At 37.7% G+C, this 19,655-nt stretch overlaps 1 protein-coding gene across 1 annotated transcript in view; it reads left to right on the top strand.

Annotated features, from left to right (window-relative positions):
* The first annotated feature begins 1,465 nt into the window (after positions 1–1,465).
* The window catches only part of LOC114313589 (E3 ubiquitin-protein ligase UPL6), a 42,731-nt gene continuing 24,541 nt past the window's right edge, over positions 1,466–19,655 (top strand). The window contains 5 exon segments of the mRNA XM_082877303.1: positions 1,466–1,891; positions 3,669–3,766; positions 3,966–4,093; positions 13,156–13,267; positions 15,805–15,985. Of these exon segments, the coding sequence (XP_082733429.1) occupies positions 1,733–1,891; positions 3,669–3,766; positions 3,966–4,093; positions 13,156–13,267; positions 15,805–15,985 (678 nt within the window). The 5' untranslated portion in view covers positions 1,466–1,732.

Raw genomic sequence — 19,655 nt, 5'->3', positions numbered from 1 at the left:
GATTCCTAAAATAGACAATAAATTTTTTAATAATATTTTAAGATAAAATTAAAGTAAACTGATAAAGATACTCTAACATAACTCTCCAAATAATAATAATAATAATACTACTACTAATAATAATAATAATAATAATGAGGACAACTCCTGCCGACCTCTTAATCAACAATAGAAATCTTTACCACAAGCCTTATTAAAAGTTCAAATAAAAGTATATTAGGTGCTCAAATTCAATCATATTTTTAATAAGTAATATATTTTATTATGAGTCACCTTAAAGATAGTCTATTTAGCCTCCGTTTGGCAAGAAAAAGCCCAGGCTTTTTTGGCTAAAATAGCCACAAAAAACAAAATAGGCTATTTTAACCACAAAAAACAAAATATCAAATCCAACCCATAATCATTACAATCCTCTCTCACAAAAAAAGTCAAAAAAGCCAAAAAGCCAAAAAGCCCTTCCCAAACCAGGCTAAAATAGCCCAGGCTAAAATAGCCAAAAAGTCAAAAAGCCAAAAAGTCAACCCACTTCCCAAACGGAGGCTTAACAAACAGTTAATTAAAAAATGTCAAAACAAAAATAAATAAACGTACAATGTAAGCATTACACATTTAAAAAAAAAACAAAAAAAAAAAAATCATATTTTTATAAAAATCACTTTTTAAGAACAACAGTTAATATTTTTCTTTTATTGTTATTATTATCATCTTATTTTTTGGTATTTTTTTAGTTGTCTAAAAGGAAAGCTGAGTATAATAAATGTTATGTTTTGCCGTTTGTTTTCAGAGATAGAATGGGGAGAATTGATAGTGAGGGGATTAATAGTGAGAGGATTAAATAAAATTGTGTTTGTTTTGATGATAGTTGTTAATGTAGGGATTGTCAAATTATTTTTATATAAAATAAATACAAAATAATAAAAAAATATATAAAAAAGACAAAAAAATTAAACATTGATGTTTTAAAAAATACCCATCATGTAAAAAAATTTAAAAAAATAAAAATAAAAATAAAAAATTCCAAGAAAAAATAAAACAAATAAAATAATGATTTTTACTTAACAAAAAATATAAAAAATTAAACATTAGTGTTAAAAAAAAAATGTCCGACATGTAAAAAATAAAATAAAAATAAAAAATTTATAATTCGCCGGATTATTTTTCTAATACCAAGTCTTGGAGCCCTTGGGGAGGCCTATCCTAATCCGGAGCTCACTATTAATGCCCTTCCCATCTCTCAAAATAAATACAATATTAGTGAGTCACACCTCACTACCAATCTCAATCCTTCCTCTAACTCTCTAAACAAACGGAGTCTTAAGGCAATCATGCTTCATTGTTGGGAATATGTTATTTTAATTTAAAAATAAAAATATAAATTATTACAATATTTTTTTATAAAAAAAAAATAATTAAAATAATTAATTCCTAAACCACCCCTAAGTGGTTGATTATTATTATTATTATTTGAAGACCCTGCCTTTTCAGGTTGACAAAAATCAGTAGGAGGAGTATCAAATTTGAAGATGAACAAGAGACTCTGCTTTTTCGTGCGTCAATCAAAACACTAATCCCACTCCAATCCAACGCATCCTTTTCGATTCTAGGGCAAATACTCTTTGATCAAAACCTCTCTCCAAGTCTCACCTTCCTTTAATTCACCATCGAAACTAGATTCTCAGAGCTCACGAGTCTCACAAATTCGAATTTTAGGGCGTAATCGTACAACACAGAGATGTTCTTCAGCGGCGATTCGTCGACTCGGAAGCGAGTCGATTTGGGAGGCCGAAGTTCCAAGGAAAGAGACCGCCAGAAGCTTCTGGAGCAGACCAGGTTGGAGCGGAACCGCCGGCTGTGGTTGCGCCAGCAAAACTCCGCCGCAATCAAAATCCAGGTTCGTATACATCTGTTTTGATGAATTATATACATTTGAACTCGCTCACATTGATTGGATTGAAATTGCTTGATATTTATGTAATTGAAATCGGTGCTATACATATATATATATATATATATATATATATTTTAATGCTTAATTTGCGATGAAATAGGGAGTTTTCCTTTTGTTGTAATCAAAATTCATGAATTATACATCTGTAGTTACTCACATTGATTAGATGTAATTGAAATTGGTCTAATTTGGGGCGAATGGTGTTATTGGTGTTTAAGTGGAATGTAGTGTCATGGGTTTGAGATTTTTAATTATGTTGGGAATGTGATATATCTTACCTTGTGTTCTAGAGGAAGGAAATGTTAAGTGGATTATTGCATGGATTTAATTGTTGGAGATGCAATTCGATGAATGGCATGAATAGCTGTTTGTTTCCTGTCCACGACGTTTATATTTCATTTGAATTAATGTTCTGTTTGTACAATGGATTTGTTAAAGTAAAAAGTATTTGAGAACTGGTGCTTATATTAAAGATGGCTTTTTTGACCATATCTCTACACTATAATTTGCGAACACTTCTAATAATTTGTAAACACTTCTGTGTATGATATAAATTATATTTAAAGCTACAAATCTAGGTCCTCAGGACACATTGCAGTGATCAACTTACCACCCTTATTTGGTATGGGATGTTGTGAAATGCCAAAAATCTGTTAGTGATGAGGAGTATCCAATATGCGACTTAACTCAACTCAACAAGTCTTTGTTTCAATGCCTCATCCCTAAATTCCTAGGCTCAAGGTGAAAGCACTGTGTGCGCTATTCTTGGTTGGCATAGCTCGATCCAGGAGAGGAGCACAAAAGTTGCATGGTTAGCCCTCATGTAAAATTACGAAGCTAACACATGGTGCCAGACCCATGGGAGATGATGACGTGGTGATGTCATGTAGGAGATCCAATTCTATATAGCCACAATATGATTGCTAGCTGCATGCCCTAACTGGCTAATGGCAGCGCACATGTATAATACTAGCGTGTGAAGTTTAATTACCATCTATGTTACATGAATTTGAGTATGGGTGTAGGGTATCTGTCAGTGTCAAATTCATCATTCAATAAATTATCATGTCAAGAACATGAAGGCATGGCTAGATTTCAAATTTAAATATTTTCAATTTAACTCATACTAGGCAAAAGAAAAATAAGTATTTGCTTAAGAGAATTCATGTAGCAGATAGACTCAGACTCTGTATGATTTTGTGTGTTGGTTGAAATCACTGCATTGCTGCAGCTTTAAGTTCTGCCTAGCCGTGTTGTGGTGCATTTTGTGGTTTTGGGAATTACTATTTTTCTTAACCACCACCTTTTTCCTTTTTTATTTATTTTTAGATTTTTGTTGGGATGAATGGCGACCATTATGACATGCTAGTTGGATTATGTGTTTGTAGACAGTACATCTTTCTCTTGTATTTCAAAATCAAAATCAAACCAAGCCTTGTGCTCAATCAATTGGGGTACATCTTTCTCTTATATTTAATTTGCAAAATTCATCCATTGCACTCTAAGGCCAAAGTATCATTTATTTATCTATTTTGAAATTGTTTTTGTTGTGGTGTCAAGAACAGGTATTTGCTCAATTGCTATGAAGTAATCTGTTTAGTTCTTTTCTTTTGACTTAAAATATGAGCTTTTACATTTGTTGGTCTTTAGAGAAGTATTCTAGAAACTTTTTTTTTTTGATCCTCGTGAAGTTTGGCACTTGACTAATTACTAGTTACAGAAATGCTTCAGAGGAAGAAAGGTGGTAGAAGCTGAACATTTGAAGGTGAGAGAGCAGTTCTTTATGACTTATGGGAAGCACTGCCAAAATGTGGACAGGTAGCACCCTTGGATCTTCATTCTCAAGTTAATACACTTATGGTATTTTTCTATATTTCTGTTCTCATTGTAATTGTGGTTTCTATTGATCTCCTATGGTAACTTGATTTGGTAATGTGCCTGTTCCAAATTGGATATCCATTATTGTTTTGCATTCAATTTGACCTTATATTTTTGTTCAATGTCTCTGTACATCCAGGCACTGCTTTGGGCCTGATTCGGTTTTTCTCCGCCAGTTGCTTTTCTTCTTTAATCCACAAAATGTTGCTGATTTCTCTGCTCTTGTGGAGACATGCCGATTACTTCAACAGTTTGTTCAAGAAAGTGGTGCGCCTAATCAGTCTTCCTTCTTAATGAAACCACTTATTAATGTTATTTGATGTTAGTAAATGCATGTAACTTTCATAATGGCCCTCCTCAACATGCTTAATGAGGCCTAAGTTGTCATTTTTCTTAGTATAGGGAGGGCCCCCCTGCTCTCCCCTGCAAATACCCCCAAACCAAAAACCCCCAAATACACACACACATGCCTCCCCCTCTTTTTTCTCCATCATATACTGAATTTGCCTTAACAATATGAGTTATATATTTTATTGGATCTTCTTTTCTTTTTCAGTTGGATTAAAGTCTGAATTTTACAGGCAATTGCTGGATCAAAAACGTTCTGAACCTCCATGCTTCTTTTATCTATAAACACTTGTACTGCCTGAAGTTTAACAGAAACCATTAGAAGTACTCATGTCATATTAATTGAATGAATTCAAGTTTTTGTACCATACACACAGACAATCTATTGCAGTAATCTGAATGACGTCAATGAATGTTAATGGGAGTCACCATTTTTTTTTTCCTCTTAAATGTATTCAAAATGTATTTTGTATGCTTATTTATGGTTGAGGGATTTGGTGAGAAAAGAAAAGAAATCGAGAGAAAGCGATCTCCTATTACTTGTTTGGATAATAAAGGAGATAAGAGATTTTTAAGGAGTCTAAAGTGTAGGATGGGGTGGTGGATAGAGTTCAGCGACGGCTGGTAGGGTGGAAGCGCCAATATTTGTCAAAAGGAGGGCAGATTACTTTGATTAAGAGCGTTCTCTCCAGTATTCCGACGTACTTTATGTCTGTGCATGTGATCCCTGTGGGGGTGGCTAAGAGGTTGGAGAAGTTGCAACGGGATTTTTTGTGGAGGGGGGGTGGGGAGGGTTTTCATTATCATTTAGTGGCTTGGGAGAGGGGTGTGTAATTTGAAAGAGAGGGCGGGTTTGGGCGTGTGGAAATTGGTGGCTTTTTATCGGGCTTTATTGGGCAAGTGGTTGTGGCGCTTTGTGGGGGAACGGGAGAGGTTATGGAGGAGGGTGGTGGTGGCTAAGTATGGGGAGGCCCAAGGGGGTTGGTGCTTGAAGAGGGTGGGTGATTCAATCTCATGATCGTGGGTTGTGGAAGGCAAGGTTGTTAAAATCGGGATCTTACGTTGGATCGTTGGAGGTGTTTATAGGATCGGATCGTAGAATCGGATCGAGGATCGTAAGATCCTACCGAAAAAGACAAATTACATAATAATTTAATTTAAATAAATATTTCTTATAAAGTATACACAAAATGAGCCTATATTTTATTAAAAAGAAGTGAAAATATTGTGAAAAATATAATACTCCATGTAAAATGTACATATAATAATATACAATAGAAAACTCGATGGTAAAAGTTTTGTATTTTAGCAAAAAAGAAGGTGAAGAAGAAGAAGAAGAATTCTATAACAAAATAATTCAGAATCTACAAAATGCATAAAAAGTGAAGAAAAAATATTTAATAAAGTTGGATATGAAAATAGATTAAGAACTCAAAAGAGTAGCTTAACCGAATGATAAGATTTGTCGTTAGCATCCCTGGTGGAGCGGATTCAAGTCACAAAAATAATCTCTCCAAAAATTGGGATAAAGTTGCAATCATCTTACCCTCGTTAGACTCCGCTAAAGCTAAGTTTGTTTTTCCGACTATTTAATTTTCTTAAATTACCGTAATATTTGAATGTTTGTTTCCTAATTTGTTTTTTTTAGTCTGTTTGATTCAATACGACTTAATTTTTATCATTTATTTTGACCACATAAATTGGTATTTAGACAACAAACATAAAATTTACAATAAAATATGTCATACAATACAAAATAAGGCTTGTAAATAGGATCGGATTCGGATTGGGATTCCATGATCCTATAAGATCCCACTACCAGGATCGAAAGATCCTACCTATAAGGAGATTTTTACACGATCCGGATCGATTGTACTTAAATGGATCGTAAGATCGTAGGATCGTAAGATCCGGATCGGGATTCTGATAACCATGGTGGAAGGGGATTTGGTTGGAAAGGAAGGTGTTTGGAAGAGGGTTCGGTTCCAAGTGGGGGTTGGTGATCGAGTTCGCTTTTGGCAAGATCGGTGGTGTGGTGATTTGTCTTTGGCGGTCAAGTTCCGGCTCATTTTTGCTATTGCTACTGATGCGGAGGATTTAGTTGCTTCGGTCAGGGGGAAGCAAGGAGATTCAGTTGTTTGGAATGTTCGTTTAAGACGTCATGTTCAGGATTAGGGGCTCGACTACTTGGTGGATTTTCTAGGTTTCTTGTATGGTTTGCAGACTTGGGGGGAAGGGAGGGATTCTTTGGTTTAGAATGTTTGCAGGTCCAAAGGTGTATTCTCCGTGTCCTTGTAACGCCCTCAAAAAAATACATATAAACCGAACAATTATGACATTCATAGACATAAGAAAATGAAGCATAATTCCATTTATCAGAGTATTTAGTGCAAAAAGTATTATATGTTGACAACAAAAGTAAATGCCCTACGGGTTTACAACTTTCCAAACCAACACTTGGTTACAACAAAAGAAGAGTCCTAACTCTTTTTACAAAATAAGCCTTGGCTTTGATTTATATGTAACTGTAAGAAATAATGTATAGAGAAAGAGAGAGAATAAATTGTATGTATTATTATTGATTGATATATTAATTTCTATTACAATGATTCATGATTCCTATATATAGAAGAGGGTGAGTGTGTAGTAGGTAAGGAGTAGGTGAAGTGGAGGTGGTAGTGGTGTAGTGGGTTAGGTTTAGTGGAGTAGGTGAGGTGGTAGTGGTGTAGTGGGTTAGGTTTAGTGGAGTAGGTGAGGTGGTAGTGGTGTAGTGGGTTAGGTTTAGTGGAGTAGGTTTAAGTGGGTGAAGTAGGTGGAGAGTAGGTGGATTTTAACAGCCCCCCGCAAACTCAAGGGGGATAGGAACTAACCAACTTGAGTTTGGAGAGAGTAACAAAACAAGAAAATACATAAAAATAACAGAGGATAAGAGACACTGTATGGTCGTGTCAGACCATTGGTGAAGACACTGGATGGTGGTGTCATAACGTTGTAGAGGACACTGTATGGGGGTGTCATAACCATGTAGAGGACACTGTATGGTGGTGTCATAACGGTGTAGAGGACACTGGATGGCGGTGTCAGACCGATGTAGAAGACAGTTTATGGGGTCATGTCGGACCGTTGTAGCAGATAATGTGGTGACAGTTGTTGTGACAGTTTACGGAGTCTTGCTGGACCCTTGTAGAAACTAACCGGAATCAATGTCGGGACAGTTTACAGAGTCTTGTCGGACCCATGTAGAAACTAACCGGAATCCATGTCGGGACAGTTTACAGAGTCTTGTCGGACCCTTGGAAAAGCTAACCGGAATCAAATGTCGGGACAGTTTACAGAGTCTTGTCGGACCCCTAAAAAGTCGCACCCTCAAAAGGTGTGCCCAATCTTTCAAAAGGCGTGCCATCAAAAGGCGTGCCCAATCCATAAAAAGGCGTGCCATAAAAAGGCGTGCCCAATCCATAAAAAGACGTGCCATCAAAAGGCGCGCCCACTTCATCAAAAGACGTGCCCGACAGAAAGCGTCGAGCCATCAAAAGGGGCGCCTGACACGCGGCGATGCACGTGATTGACAGAGCGCGTGTCGGCCTCGTCGTCTCTGTCTTTATAAACCAAAGCGAAGTCTGAGGCTTGGAAGCATAACAAACCAGTTGAAACCTCTTCGTTCTCTGTAACATTCTGTAACCAACCCTTCTCTGAAACACTCAGCAACCCAAAAACATGGCTTCTTCTTCCCGTTCAGCTACCCAGAACATAGCCTCTTCTTCCCGTGGTCTGCTCACTCTCTTTCCCGACCTCAACGAGTCAACAAGAGAGATAACTGGTGCGGTGGCCTGTGAACCTCAACCAAACACCTCTGGTTTTGCTCCGTTGAACTTTCCGATGCGGTCGGTGGAGCAAAAAATGGCGGTGCAGTCGGATGTGGAGGCCAATCAGTATACCTTGAAGTCATGTGTGGAAACCATGACTGCGGTTACAAATTTGTCGAACCGGCTGCAGAGTAGGACAAATGAGGTGCAGCAGTTAAACGCCCAACTGGCTCTGCTCCAACGCATGTATAAGGATGCGCGAGCAGAGATAAGTGTGCTAAAGGCGGAAAACAAGGAGCTGAAGCGGAAGGCCAGTTTTATGTTCCGATTTGGAGGGCCGCCATATGCTGCAGTGGAGGAGCAGGGAGTAGTGATCATGCCCAGTGGAGTGGGAAACATGGAGGCAACACCGGCAAGGGCCGCCCAAGACGGTGGCAAGAAGAAAAGACCGGCAGAATAGGCGAGAAGAAAAATCCCACTGTTCCGATTTGTGTTGGTTGTGTTTTGTTTTGTTTTGTGTTTTTTTATTTTTATTTTTTTTATTATTTTTATTTTTTTTTTATGGTGTAAAATGCTGATCGGGGTTGATCCCCGGCATGAAGAAATGACAAGTTTGTAAAATGTTGTTTTTTTTTTTTTTTTTTTTTTTTTTTTTTTTTTGTTTTGGGAGTGTTTTGTTGAAAAAATAAAAATAAAATGAAAGAAAACAAGGGAGAAAGAAAATAGATAAAAAATATTTATAGATGGATTATATGAAAAACATCAGTGCGATTGTTTCAAAATAAAGTGGGGTATTTAAAAAAGAGGAAAAGTGACTTGGAAAAAATAAATAAAAATAAGTGATTTTTGAAATCAAATGGAGGAGAGAGAGGGACAAACCCATGTGATAAAGTGGAGAGAGAGTCGGTGAGTGGGGTGCAAAAGGTGAAGGAGAAATGATGGATTGAAAATGGTTTGGGTCAAAAGTGGACACTGTTAGTGGGGAACATGAGTGCATTGATTATTTGATATAATAATAATAATAATAAAAATAAAAAGTTAGAACAGTTGGAGAGAATGAGTGGAGTATGGTAAGGGTTTCATCCAAAGCCAAAATTCCTGCAGCGAATCACTTCGCAAATCCTAGCATGAGCTTTTCTCTTTCCAGGCTTATTCATGAATTTCCTGGTGATTTCAAGAGCCTCTGGTGGCATTGTGGCAGAGAACACCCCAACCTGGATTTTGGGTGGCAGCAACTGGAAAATATCATAGATCTGATTTTTAAAAACCTCGTGACAGCATTTCATCAGCTTCATCCAAGACAAACATTTTGATGTAAACAGGGCGAAGTGATTGTCTCCGCAACATGTCAAACACACGACCAGGAGTACCAACAACAACATGAACCCCACTGGAGAGAATGCGCTGATCTTCGCGCACACTAGTCCCTCCAACACAAGCATGAACCTTCACACTTTGCTGGGCAAGTTCAAGAGTGGGTGGAAGAACCAAAGCTTGGCACTCAACCAAGCTATAATCTAGCTGCTGCAGAATTCCAGTTCCAGACTGTCTCGTCATATGAGGTGAAGAATTCTTCTCCATCAGCCTCACACATGACTACAGTTGCACAAATCTTTGTTGATTTTATCAGCGGAATAGGTTGAGGTCCGGCGGGCGGCTAAGGTGAGGTTGCCGCCCGCCGGGGAAGCGAAAATACTAGGTTTTAAACCAGCTCTGATACCATGTAAGAAATAATGTATAGAGAAAGAGAGAGAATAAATTGTATGTATTATTATTGATTGATATATTAATTTCTATTACAATGATTCATGATTCCTATATATAGAAGAGGGTGAGTGTGTAGTAGGTAAGGAGTAGGTGAAGTGGAGGTGGTAGTGGTGTAGTGGGTTAGGTTTAGTGGAGTAGGTGAGGTGGTAGTGGTGTAGTGGGTTAGGTTTAGTGGAGTAGGTGAGGTGGTAGTGGTGTAGTGGGTTAGGTTTAGTGGAGTAGGTGAGGTGGTAGTGGTGTAGTGGGTTAGGTTTAGTGGAGTAGGTTTAAGTGGGTGAAGTAGGTGGAGAGTAGGTGGATTTTAACAGTAACACCAAAATGATAAAAATAAACAAAAGAGTCTTCAACTCCCCGGACCTCCCAAGCTACATCCTTGCAGGTGGTATAACACCTGAACCTGAAAATGATGTCCCATATAGGGTGAGCTAACGCCCAGTAGAGATATGCTAAACATAATATGAGCAATAACTAAAACATCGGCATTTGATAAATGTTTAACTCTATAAACAAACATACATCTCTTTCCATTTTATTATCCAAACCAATTCATAGATATGGTTCCCTATTCAACCAAACAGTTCATAATGAGCCTACAACTCATATTAACAATACTTCAACTATTCAATTTCAAATGAGACTACAACTCATATTAACAATACTTCAGCGATTCAATTTCAAATGAGGCTACAACTCATATTAACAATACTTCAATTCATCTACGTTATGCAAACGCAATTAGGATTTCGGGACTTTCACCCTGGACACTCCGGCCAACTTAGTTATCACTGGAGTCCATTTCCTATTTCCTCCCAAATCCGGTTTAGGAGTCCATCCCCTATCTCTTCCCAAACCGTGGAGTACATCCCCTATCTCCTCCCAAACCGTGGAGTACATCCCCTATCTCCTCCCAAACCGTGGAGTACATCCCCTATCTCCTCCCAAACCGTGGAGTACATCCCCTATCTCCTCCCAAACAATATACATATGCAATGTATTTAAACACTTATCATATACAATGATCAAGCCAAGCACATATTCAATGCGTTATCCTATCCGTCATATTCAATGACAAATTCAATTGATTAGTTTTAATTCACCTAATCATCATGCAGTGTCTACAACAATCAAGACTATCCTCCACCGATAGCCCAAAACAATTATTTCTAAACAGATAATAAATTATCAAACAGATAAATTATCTACAATTTCAAAGGTGAGTGATCAATCAATCCAACTCCACCATTAAACCTCATAATTACCCATTTTCATTATTTCTAACTCAATTTCATATTTTCATTTTCCCAAATTAATTATACAAATTAATTCATCACAATAAATTAGGGTTTTTCTCCACATTTTCTCAATATTGACCTAAAGGTCCAAATATCATCAATAAACATCAATAACCTTATTTTAAGACGCATAATACCCATGTATTGGTCAAAAGAACAAAACCTCTGTTTATACATTTTGAAACCGTAACATTCAAAATTACCCAACTTTAACATTAAATCAAAATGACCACAAGTTTATGTCAAAGACCATAAATATGAGTAGTTATCCCTACCTCAAGTGAAGAGACCCAAAGGAGATGATGAACCAACTCGAAAGTACTCTAAACCCCAAGATTTTTGGATCAAAATGGAGGTCTTGCAAAGCTCTACTACTTTAATGAAGGCACAAGGGTTGGGTCTCACTAAACCAAGATCAAAATGTAGAGAGAGAGAGAGAGTTCTAGAGAGAGGAGCTCTCAAATTAGGATTTTGAAAAGCTAGAGAGAGAGAATGGTCCGCAAAGTGATTCAAAATGCTAAAATTCAGACTGATATACAACACAGTCCGCTCGAGCGTGGAATACCCCGCTCGAGCGTCAGACACAGACTCACGCTCGAGCGTGAAAAACGCCGCTCGAGCGTCGAATGCATACTTCCAGAAGTTCTGCAGACGAAGGTCCTCGCTCGAGCGTGAAAGTGGACACTCGAGTGTCCGATGACTTGCAGAGAAAAGTACTGAGGGTTGAATAATCTCGCTCGAGCGGAGGAACAAAAGCAAAGGGCCCGCTTGAGCGTCAAAAGCCCCGCTCGAGCGTGAAGGCCAAAATCTTTGCATCAACTCTTTGTTTCTAAACACAACCAACCTGTTTCAAACATGCCCAACACAACTCAAAACTCAAATACAAAGAGTAAATGACAGAAACGAGAATAAGACAACAACAACATCCTCGGAACCGAGTCCGGAATACAATAAATAACGAGGGACAAACTGGGATCGCTATAGTCCTCATTTTATGGGGTGCTTGTAGGGGGTGTTGGTGGTGTGTTCCCTTCGAAATCTATTTGGGCAACGGGTTCTCCTTCCAAGGTTGCGTTCTTTGTTTGGACAGCTGCTTTGGGTCGTATCCTTGCTATTGATAATTTGATTCGGCGTTGACATGTGTTGGTGAATTGGTGTTGTATGTGTTACAGGAACGCGGAATCGGTGGATCATTTGCTTCTTCATTGCTCGGTTGCGTTTAGATTGTGGAATTATATTGTTGCTTTGTTTGGCTTAGTGTGGGTGGAATCGGGATCTCTTTTGGGGGTGTTATAGAGTTGGGGTGGGGCTAGAGTGGGGAAGAGGCTCCGGAAGGCTTGGGTGCTTACTTCTCATTGTTTGCTTTGGTTGGTCTGGTTAGAACGTAATAGGCGAGTATTTCAGGATGTGTGTCATTCTGTCTCTTGGTTAGAGCGTAGGTTGCTGAAGGTGTTGCATAGTTGGGTTACGGGTACAGTTGATCCCAATGTTTTGGTCTTTGTAGATTTTGTGAAGGATTTGATTAGTTAGTTTCATTTCAGTCCCTTTTTGGGCCGCATCTTTGTATTCTTTGTATCGTTTTGATGCTTTTCAATAAATTTGATTATTTATCAAAAAATAAATAAATAAAGGAGATGAGAGATCTTTTAAGTGTATTCCTCTGCCTTCTCCCTCAGTATATTTTGATATATAGAAAATTCTTCTTTTCTTAGCGATCATTCTAGGCTCAGTTGGTCTAATTATTCCAAGCTCTGGTTATCTATAGTAGCTGTATGTGCTTTCTTCTTCTCCCCTACCTCCTCACAATATACACACCCTCTTTTTCTAGGGGCTTTATGATATTTATACGCAATATTTTGGTGTCAAATTGTTTGTAGCGTCCATTTGGCTAGTCTCATGATCATTGAAATTTGTTTAAGGACAAAGTATGAGCTGAAGCTATTGTTTTTCTATTAAATTGTAATACAGACATATCTCCTTCAAAATTCCATCTGTTGCATAAAACACAAGTGCATCTGTATTCACATTCTCTTCATTCATTATTCTGTTTGTCTACTTTATCAAGTGGTTATGCATTTTTCATTTTGCTAGTATTGACCATTTAATCATGCAGCAGGGGATATTGTGAGCCTCTTTGCAGGCGTTGACTATTTCTCTATGCAAGCTATGGTTAACTACAGGGTGAAGCAACTTGCATATGCTTGTATTCAGGCTGTTTATAAAAATAGGTCCGTTACTGTGCATCTTCTGTTGAATGTTAGGTTGCCTTGAATTTGGCAGACATTTACTGATTCATAAATCATTTGTTTTGTAAGCTAGTTATGCGTATTTTTATTGAGAAATCTTTCAACTTTTTGATGCACTTTATCGTATGTAATGTTTGAGTCGTCTACGCTTAGGGAGAAGATTTGCATCCAACAATGACAGATATCTTCTAAATATATACCTGACTAGAAAAAAGCTTTAAATGGCTAGGACAAAAAAGAACTTGAACCCTAATTTGGATTTTTCCAAAGGGAGATGTTTGGTAATTGCTCATTAAAAATTGACACTTTGTAAGCTTATAGAAGATTGGTTTTGAACTTTTGTTTAATTATGCATCTATTTCTCTGTTGAATAGTTATGTAATGAGTTGACTATTAACTATATATATTTTGCTTAATACATTAGTGTAGGTCTATGAAGCACGGACACGTCTCTGGAGGCAGCGTATGGGTGTCGGACACGTGTCGGACACGGACACACGTCGGACACGCGGTAGACACATGTCCGACACTCGACCTAACGTGTCCTTGTTTTTTTTTTGAATTTTTGCAGGCGGACACTCTTTCAGACACGATTGACACGCCGTGGACACGTTGGAAACAGAAAGAAACCCTAACCAGGAGACAGAGAAAAACCCTAACCCATTGAAGATAGAGAGAGCGAAAGAGAGAGAGAAAGAGAAAGAGAGAGAGGAAGAACCTGTTGAAGCCTAGATTGAGGCCTCTTCGTCTCTGATTGAGGTATTTCTTTCGCATCTCTGTTCGTCTCCTCTCTCTCTGTGTTCGTCTCTCATTGTCTTCATCTCCTCTCTCTCTGTTCTCGCCTCTCGCTCTCTGATCGTTGCCATCGCCTCGTTGCTCTGTCTCTCCCATTTTTTTTGTTTGACTCTTCACTTTTTCTTCCCTCTTCCTTTATTACCGTGTCACTCCCTCCCTATTCTTTTTATTCTTTTTTCTTTTTTATACTTTTTTTGTAAATAAATAATATAAATAAATACAAATAATATATTTATTTTTTAATTTTACATATAATAAATAAATAAAATAGTATATATTTTTTAATTTTACATATAATATATATAAAAAATTATATATATTAAACGTGTCCCCAGCGTGTCGTGTTCCCTATTTTTTAAAAATTTGCGTATTTACGTGTCCGTGTCGTGTCCTGTGTTCGTGTCCGTGTCCGTGCTACATAGGTGTAGGTATTAGGTATATGTGGTGGTCGGTTGTGGACCTCTAGGAAGATATCAAACACTTCAATGGCTAAGGATCGCCGGAGGTGGTGGAGGAGAAGACCAAGGCAACCTTAGAGATAGAGAGAGGGTAGCAGTGAGAGGCCTTAGATACCTGAGCTATGGAAGCTGTGTAATTTCTGTGTGTTATCTTCTTGGTATGTTCTTCTTATTGACTGGGTGCATGGGTACCCCTCTTATAGGCCAACTGGGTGCATGGGTACCCCTCTTATAGGCCAAGAGTGTTGGAGCCCAAGTCACTTATGAACAGGTGCTAGTCCTTGACTCAACAGAGCGGTATTAGGTCTATCTCCACATCTCATGATTTGGACCTTGGCAATGTTGTATCGTGGAAACTGCAGTGGTAGGTATGATCCCTTGGAGGGTGTATCATTGTATGACGCAGGTGTGAGTGTTAGGTCAATGTTCTCTCTCTCTCTCTCTGACTGGTCAAGGAGTTGTCATCTCCCTTGGGAGACAACCAAGTAACCTTGACGAATCCATGATCTTAGCCATTCCATAATATAATACTTCGATGATTCTGAGTAGTGGATGCCTAGGCCCTGCTCCCAACCTAGGCTGTCAAGTGATGGCTATGATGGCAATAAGTAGTAAGTGATCCTAACTAAGGGAGTGAGTGCATAGGAGAGACAAAGTGAGCCAAGGGCAGGGTTATGCTGTTGTTGAGTGGGAGTGACTCAGTTCTCCAACAATTTGCGAGAGTGATCCTTTGTAACTTGAACTTTCCCTTGTCTAGGTATTGTAATTTACGAGCAATGTCTCACTAATGAGGCCCTGCGCTTCACATTAGCATTTTTTTTTCTCAATCTAATGGTTTTTGGATTGGCATTTGGTGCTGAGCTTTGGTTGTAGCTTCCAATTTTTGTCATTTTCTTAAGTTATCTAAAGAAAATAGAAAAGAAAATTTTCATGTTTAGCCAGTTGATAGCCGTGGGACTATGGCTTCTAATTTCTCATTATGGATGATGGCAGTCATAAATTTGGGCAGTTGTGTGGCTCAATTTAAGTTGTGGATAAGCTGACTTTACTTCCTATGGACTTAGGTATAGCTCGGTCTAGTTCTTGGATTCTGTTGTTTACTGAAGCTTTTCCCCATAAAACTTGTAAGCATATTTCATTGTATGGTTTTTTGCTTTTATACATTTCAGTCATCACCTTTATATCAATTGTAGAAGTATGAGGTAGAATTTTACTTTTTATCTAATAATCAGCCTGTTGAATCTTGTCTGGTGTTCCTTTTGGCAGAAATCAGTTGAAGGATCAACTGTTTAGGACATCTGATGAATCCAGTACATCAACAATCCTCTTGTTGGAGGCAGTAGCTATGTTGATTGATCCCAGACTTCCCTGGTCTTGTAAGATAGCCGGCTATCTCTTTCAAAGAAATACGTATACCCTGTTGAGAGAGATTGTACTCACCGGGAAGGTACATTTTAAGCCTATATGGCCCTCTTCTGTTTCTTCTTGAGTATGCATTCGTTGCAATAAATCTTACTCTTAGGTGTAGGATTTCTGCTGAAAAGTAATTGGGGCATGGCTTCATTAAGTTGTATTCCTTTGCACTGTCAAGAGGTTCTGTTGTATATATATCATATGTAATATTGCTATTGTCTTGATGACACAATCGTGCCACTCACTTGGAACTCTTAGTTTGGATCCTCTGTTCTTTCCAGCAAGTTTGTACCCTGGAATTTGGAGTCTGAAGATATGGTCCATTGAATACGCCAGCTGGTTTGCTGGTCGCATTTGCTGGAGGTCATATCCCAGATCCAAGTTCAAATTTTCCAAGGCGATTGTGTGATGTCCTACTCCTTCAACTACTAGTGAGTTGTCATAAAAAAGAAGGAAATTTTCCAGTGCATGAGGCTCCTGCCATTGTCGAGTCTGGGAAAGGTCAGGTATACATAGCCTTACACCCGCATGGAAAAATTGTTTCCATGTTTCGAACCCATGACACTAAGGTCACAATGGAGCAATCTGTCTTGTTGATTAAATTATTGTTCATACTTTAGAAGGAAAAAGAAGGAGAATAAGCAAAATAGTAATACTTTAATGTGAAATCCTAAAAGTTTGATTTTGTTTACTGATCCTTAAGTTCTCTAGTGAAATTTGGCTGCTAGTCAACAAATCAGAAGGATTATTTGGTACACTCTCTTGAGCTCCTATCTGGTCTTGTGAATATACTAGTTGTGAATAGGATGATATTTTGTGTGATATTAAGATGGTGGCATGTAGTATGGAGTTTTGTATTATTAGAACATATGAGCCATCCCTAAATGGGGTAAAGCTCAAATCCCAGAATGCCTTTCTCCAACAAGAAGTTCCTAGCTTTATAAAAAAAGGAAAGAGTTCTTGAATAAAGTCTGGGCTCGTACTTTAAGGAAGAGGAGATGAAGTTTCAAAGAGGCAATGTCGTCTGATGGAGTTTCTAAGAGAGAAATGTGTGAGAGAGGGCGGTTGAGAGCACTGCAACCTCCATCCACAGAGAGAGAGAGGGAGAGATGTGTGTATTGTCTATTATCCAAGGACTAGAAGAAGAGGAACCAAGTATTCTCACAAAAATACCTGTGTGAGCAAAGTTGAAAGAGGAAGTATGTGTAGAAGCTGTGATAGATGATGTATTAGGCCAGGCCATTAGCCGTAAGAGAGTTTGCATCTCATTCTGAGAAACAGTACCAACATCATCAAATGTGCCTACAGCAGTCTTATTCTTAGGCATTTGAGAATGGGAAAACTCAGTGCTACTCCAGCCACTATCATAGAAAATTAACTTAGATGAATTGGGGGAAAAAAATTTCTGGGATCAGCACTGATATTTGTTCACTCTTTTTCTTTTCCTTTTTTTGAAAATTTATGCTCAAAGCCTTCAAGAAGAATGTTGGCGACGAATCAATGCTTTCATACCAAATTAGATTTAATAGAAAGGAGGAGAAGAAGAGAGAAGAAATCGAGAGAAACTAAATGCGACAATGGGAAGAGAGAGAGAGAGTGAAATTAGGGTTTTCTCCCTCATCCCCTTGTTTTTATATTAAATAGGTTCAAAGTGCAAATATACCACTTTAATCTAACATAACATTATAGTTAATTGCTTATTTCTTTTATTTTTTATTGGGTGAATTACACTAACGATTCCTATAGTTTGGGTCTTGTGTCACTTTGGTCCTTGACTTTTTAATTGTGACACATTTGACCCTGAATTTTGAATTTTATTCCAAATAAGGACAATTGAAGATATATTGCTCAATTTCAAGGGCAAAGTCATTAATTTGATAAAATATAAACTAATTTGATAAAATAAATATCAAAAAAATATATTTGAATTTTTAAAAATAATTTCTATCCACTAAAGATAAAATTATGTAAAATTGATAAATTTTTTAGACATTTATTTTTATTTTTTATCAAATTAAATTTTATTATGTGTTTGGATGATAATCATCTAATGGGTGGTTATTTTTATTTTCATTAAATTAGTTTCTATTTTTTCAAAATTCACATATGACAACAACTTTGATATCATTATTAAACCAATCCATTAAATCAAAAATTTCAAAACTAAAAACATTTCATGTATTAAATATATTGATTACACATTAAAAGCCTAACAATCACCCATTATATGATCATCATCCAAGCACATAATAAAAATTAATTTGATAAAAATTAAATACATAAATGTCTAAAAGATTTATCAATTTTACATAACTTTATCTTTGGTGGGTAGAAATTATTTTTAAAAATTCAAATATATTTTTTTGACATTTATTTTTGTCAAAATAGTTTATGTTTTATCAAATTGACAACTTTGCCCTTGAAATTAAGCAATGGTATCTTCAATTGTCCTTATTTGAAACAAGATTTAAAATTCAAGGTCAAATGTGTCACAATTGAAAAGTCAGGGACCAAAGTAACACGAGTCCCAAACTATAGGGACCATTAATATAATTCACCCTTTTTTATAATAAGTATGTATTTAGACAATGGAGTTGTGTTATCAAACTTCAAATCTTTTTGTGTATTCAACATCAAATCTAGTTGTATTATCTTTTTGCTATATTGCTATTTTTTTTAATAATGCAGAGGTTTGAATAATTCTTGTTACTAGTAATGCCGGATTATATCTGTAAAAATAGATGTATTATTTATTGATTGTTTACAAGATTGATGGATATTGTGTTATGTATTACAACTCCTATATATAGAAGAGAAGGTGGTAGTAGGTGTAGTGTAGTGGAGGTGGTAGGTGAAGTGGGTGCTAGTGGAGATGGTAGGTGGAGGAGCAAATTGGTAAATTCTAACAGCCCCCCGCAAACTCAAGGAGGATAGAAACTAACCAACTTGAGTTTGGAGAGAGGAACAAAAACAAGAAAATACATAAAAATAAAAAAGGATAGGAGACACTGTATGGTCGTGTCAGACCGATGTAGAAGACAGTTTATGGGGTCATGTCGGACCGTTGTAGAAGACAGTTTATGGGGTCATGTCGGACCGTTGTAGAAGACAGTTTATGGGGTCATGTCGGACCGTTTGTAGAAGACAGTTTATGGGGTCATGTCGGACCGTTGTAGAAGACAAAGTTATGACAGTTTACGGAGTCTTGCTGGACCCTTGTAGAAACTAACCGGAATCAATGTCGGGACAGTTTACAGAGTCTTGTCGGACCCTTAAAAAAGCTAACCGGTATCAAATGTCGGGACAGTTTATAGAGTCTTGTCGGACCCTTGTAGAAACTAACCGGAATCTATGTCGGGACAGTTTACAGAGTCTTGTCGGACCCTTGTAGAAACTAACCGGAATCAATGTCGGGACAGTTTACAGAGTCTTGTCGGACCCATAAAAAATCGCATCCTCAAAAGGTGCGCTCAATTTTTCAAAAGGCGTGCCATCAAAAGGCGTGCCCAATCCATAAAAAGGCGTGCCATCAAAAGGCGTGCCCAATTCATCAAAAGGTGTGCCGGACATGATGGCGAGGCACGTGGGCGCCTTGGCATGCGTGCCCGTTTGTCGGCTTGTGGCAAGAGGCGCGCGATGCGCGTGGCTGCCTCGGCTATTTAACCAAGTAGGAGCCTGAGGCCGAGGCAGAGGCAAAAAAAACC

Source organism: Camellia sinensis, chromosome 7 (assembly GCF_055761805.1).
Source record: "Camellia sinensis isolate YWXY chromosome 7, ASM5576180v1, whole genome shotgun sequence".
NCBI lineage: Eukaryota > Viridiplantae > Streptophyta > Magnoliopsida > Ericales > Theaceae > Camellia > Camellia sinensis.
This window is presented reverse-complemented; position numbering and strand designations above follow the sequence as displayed.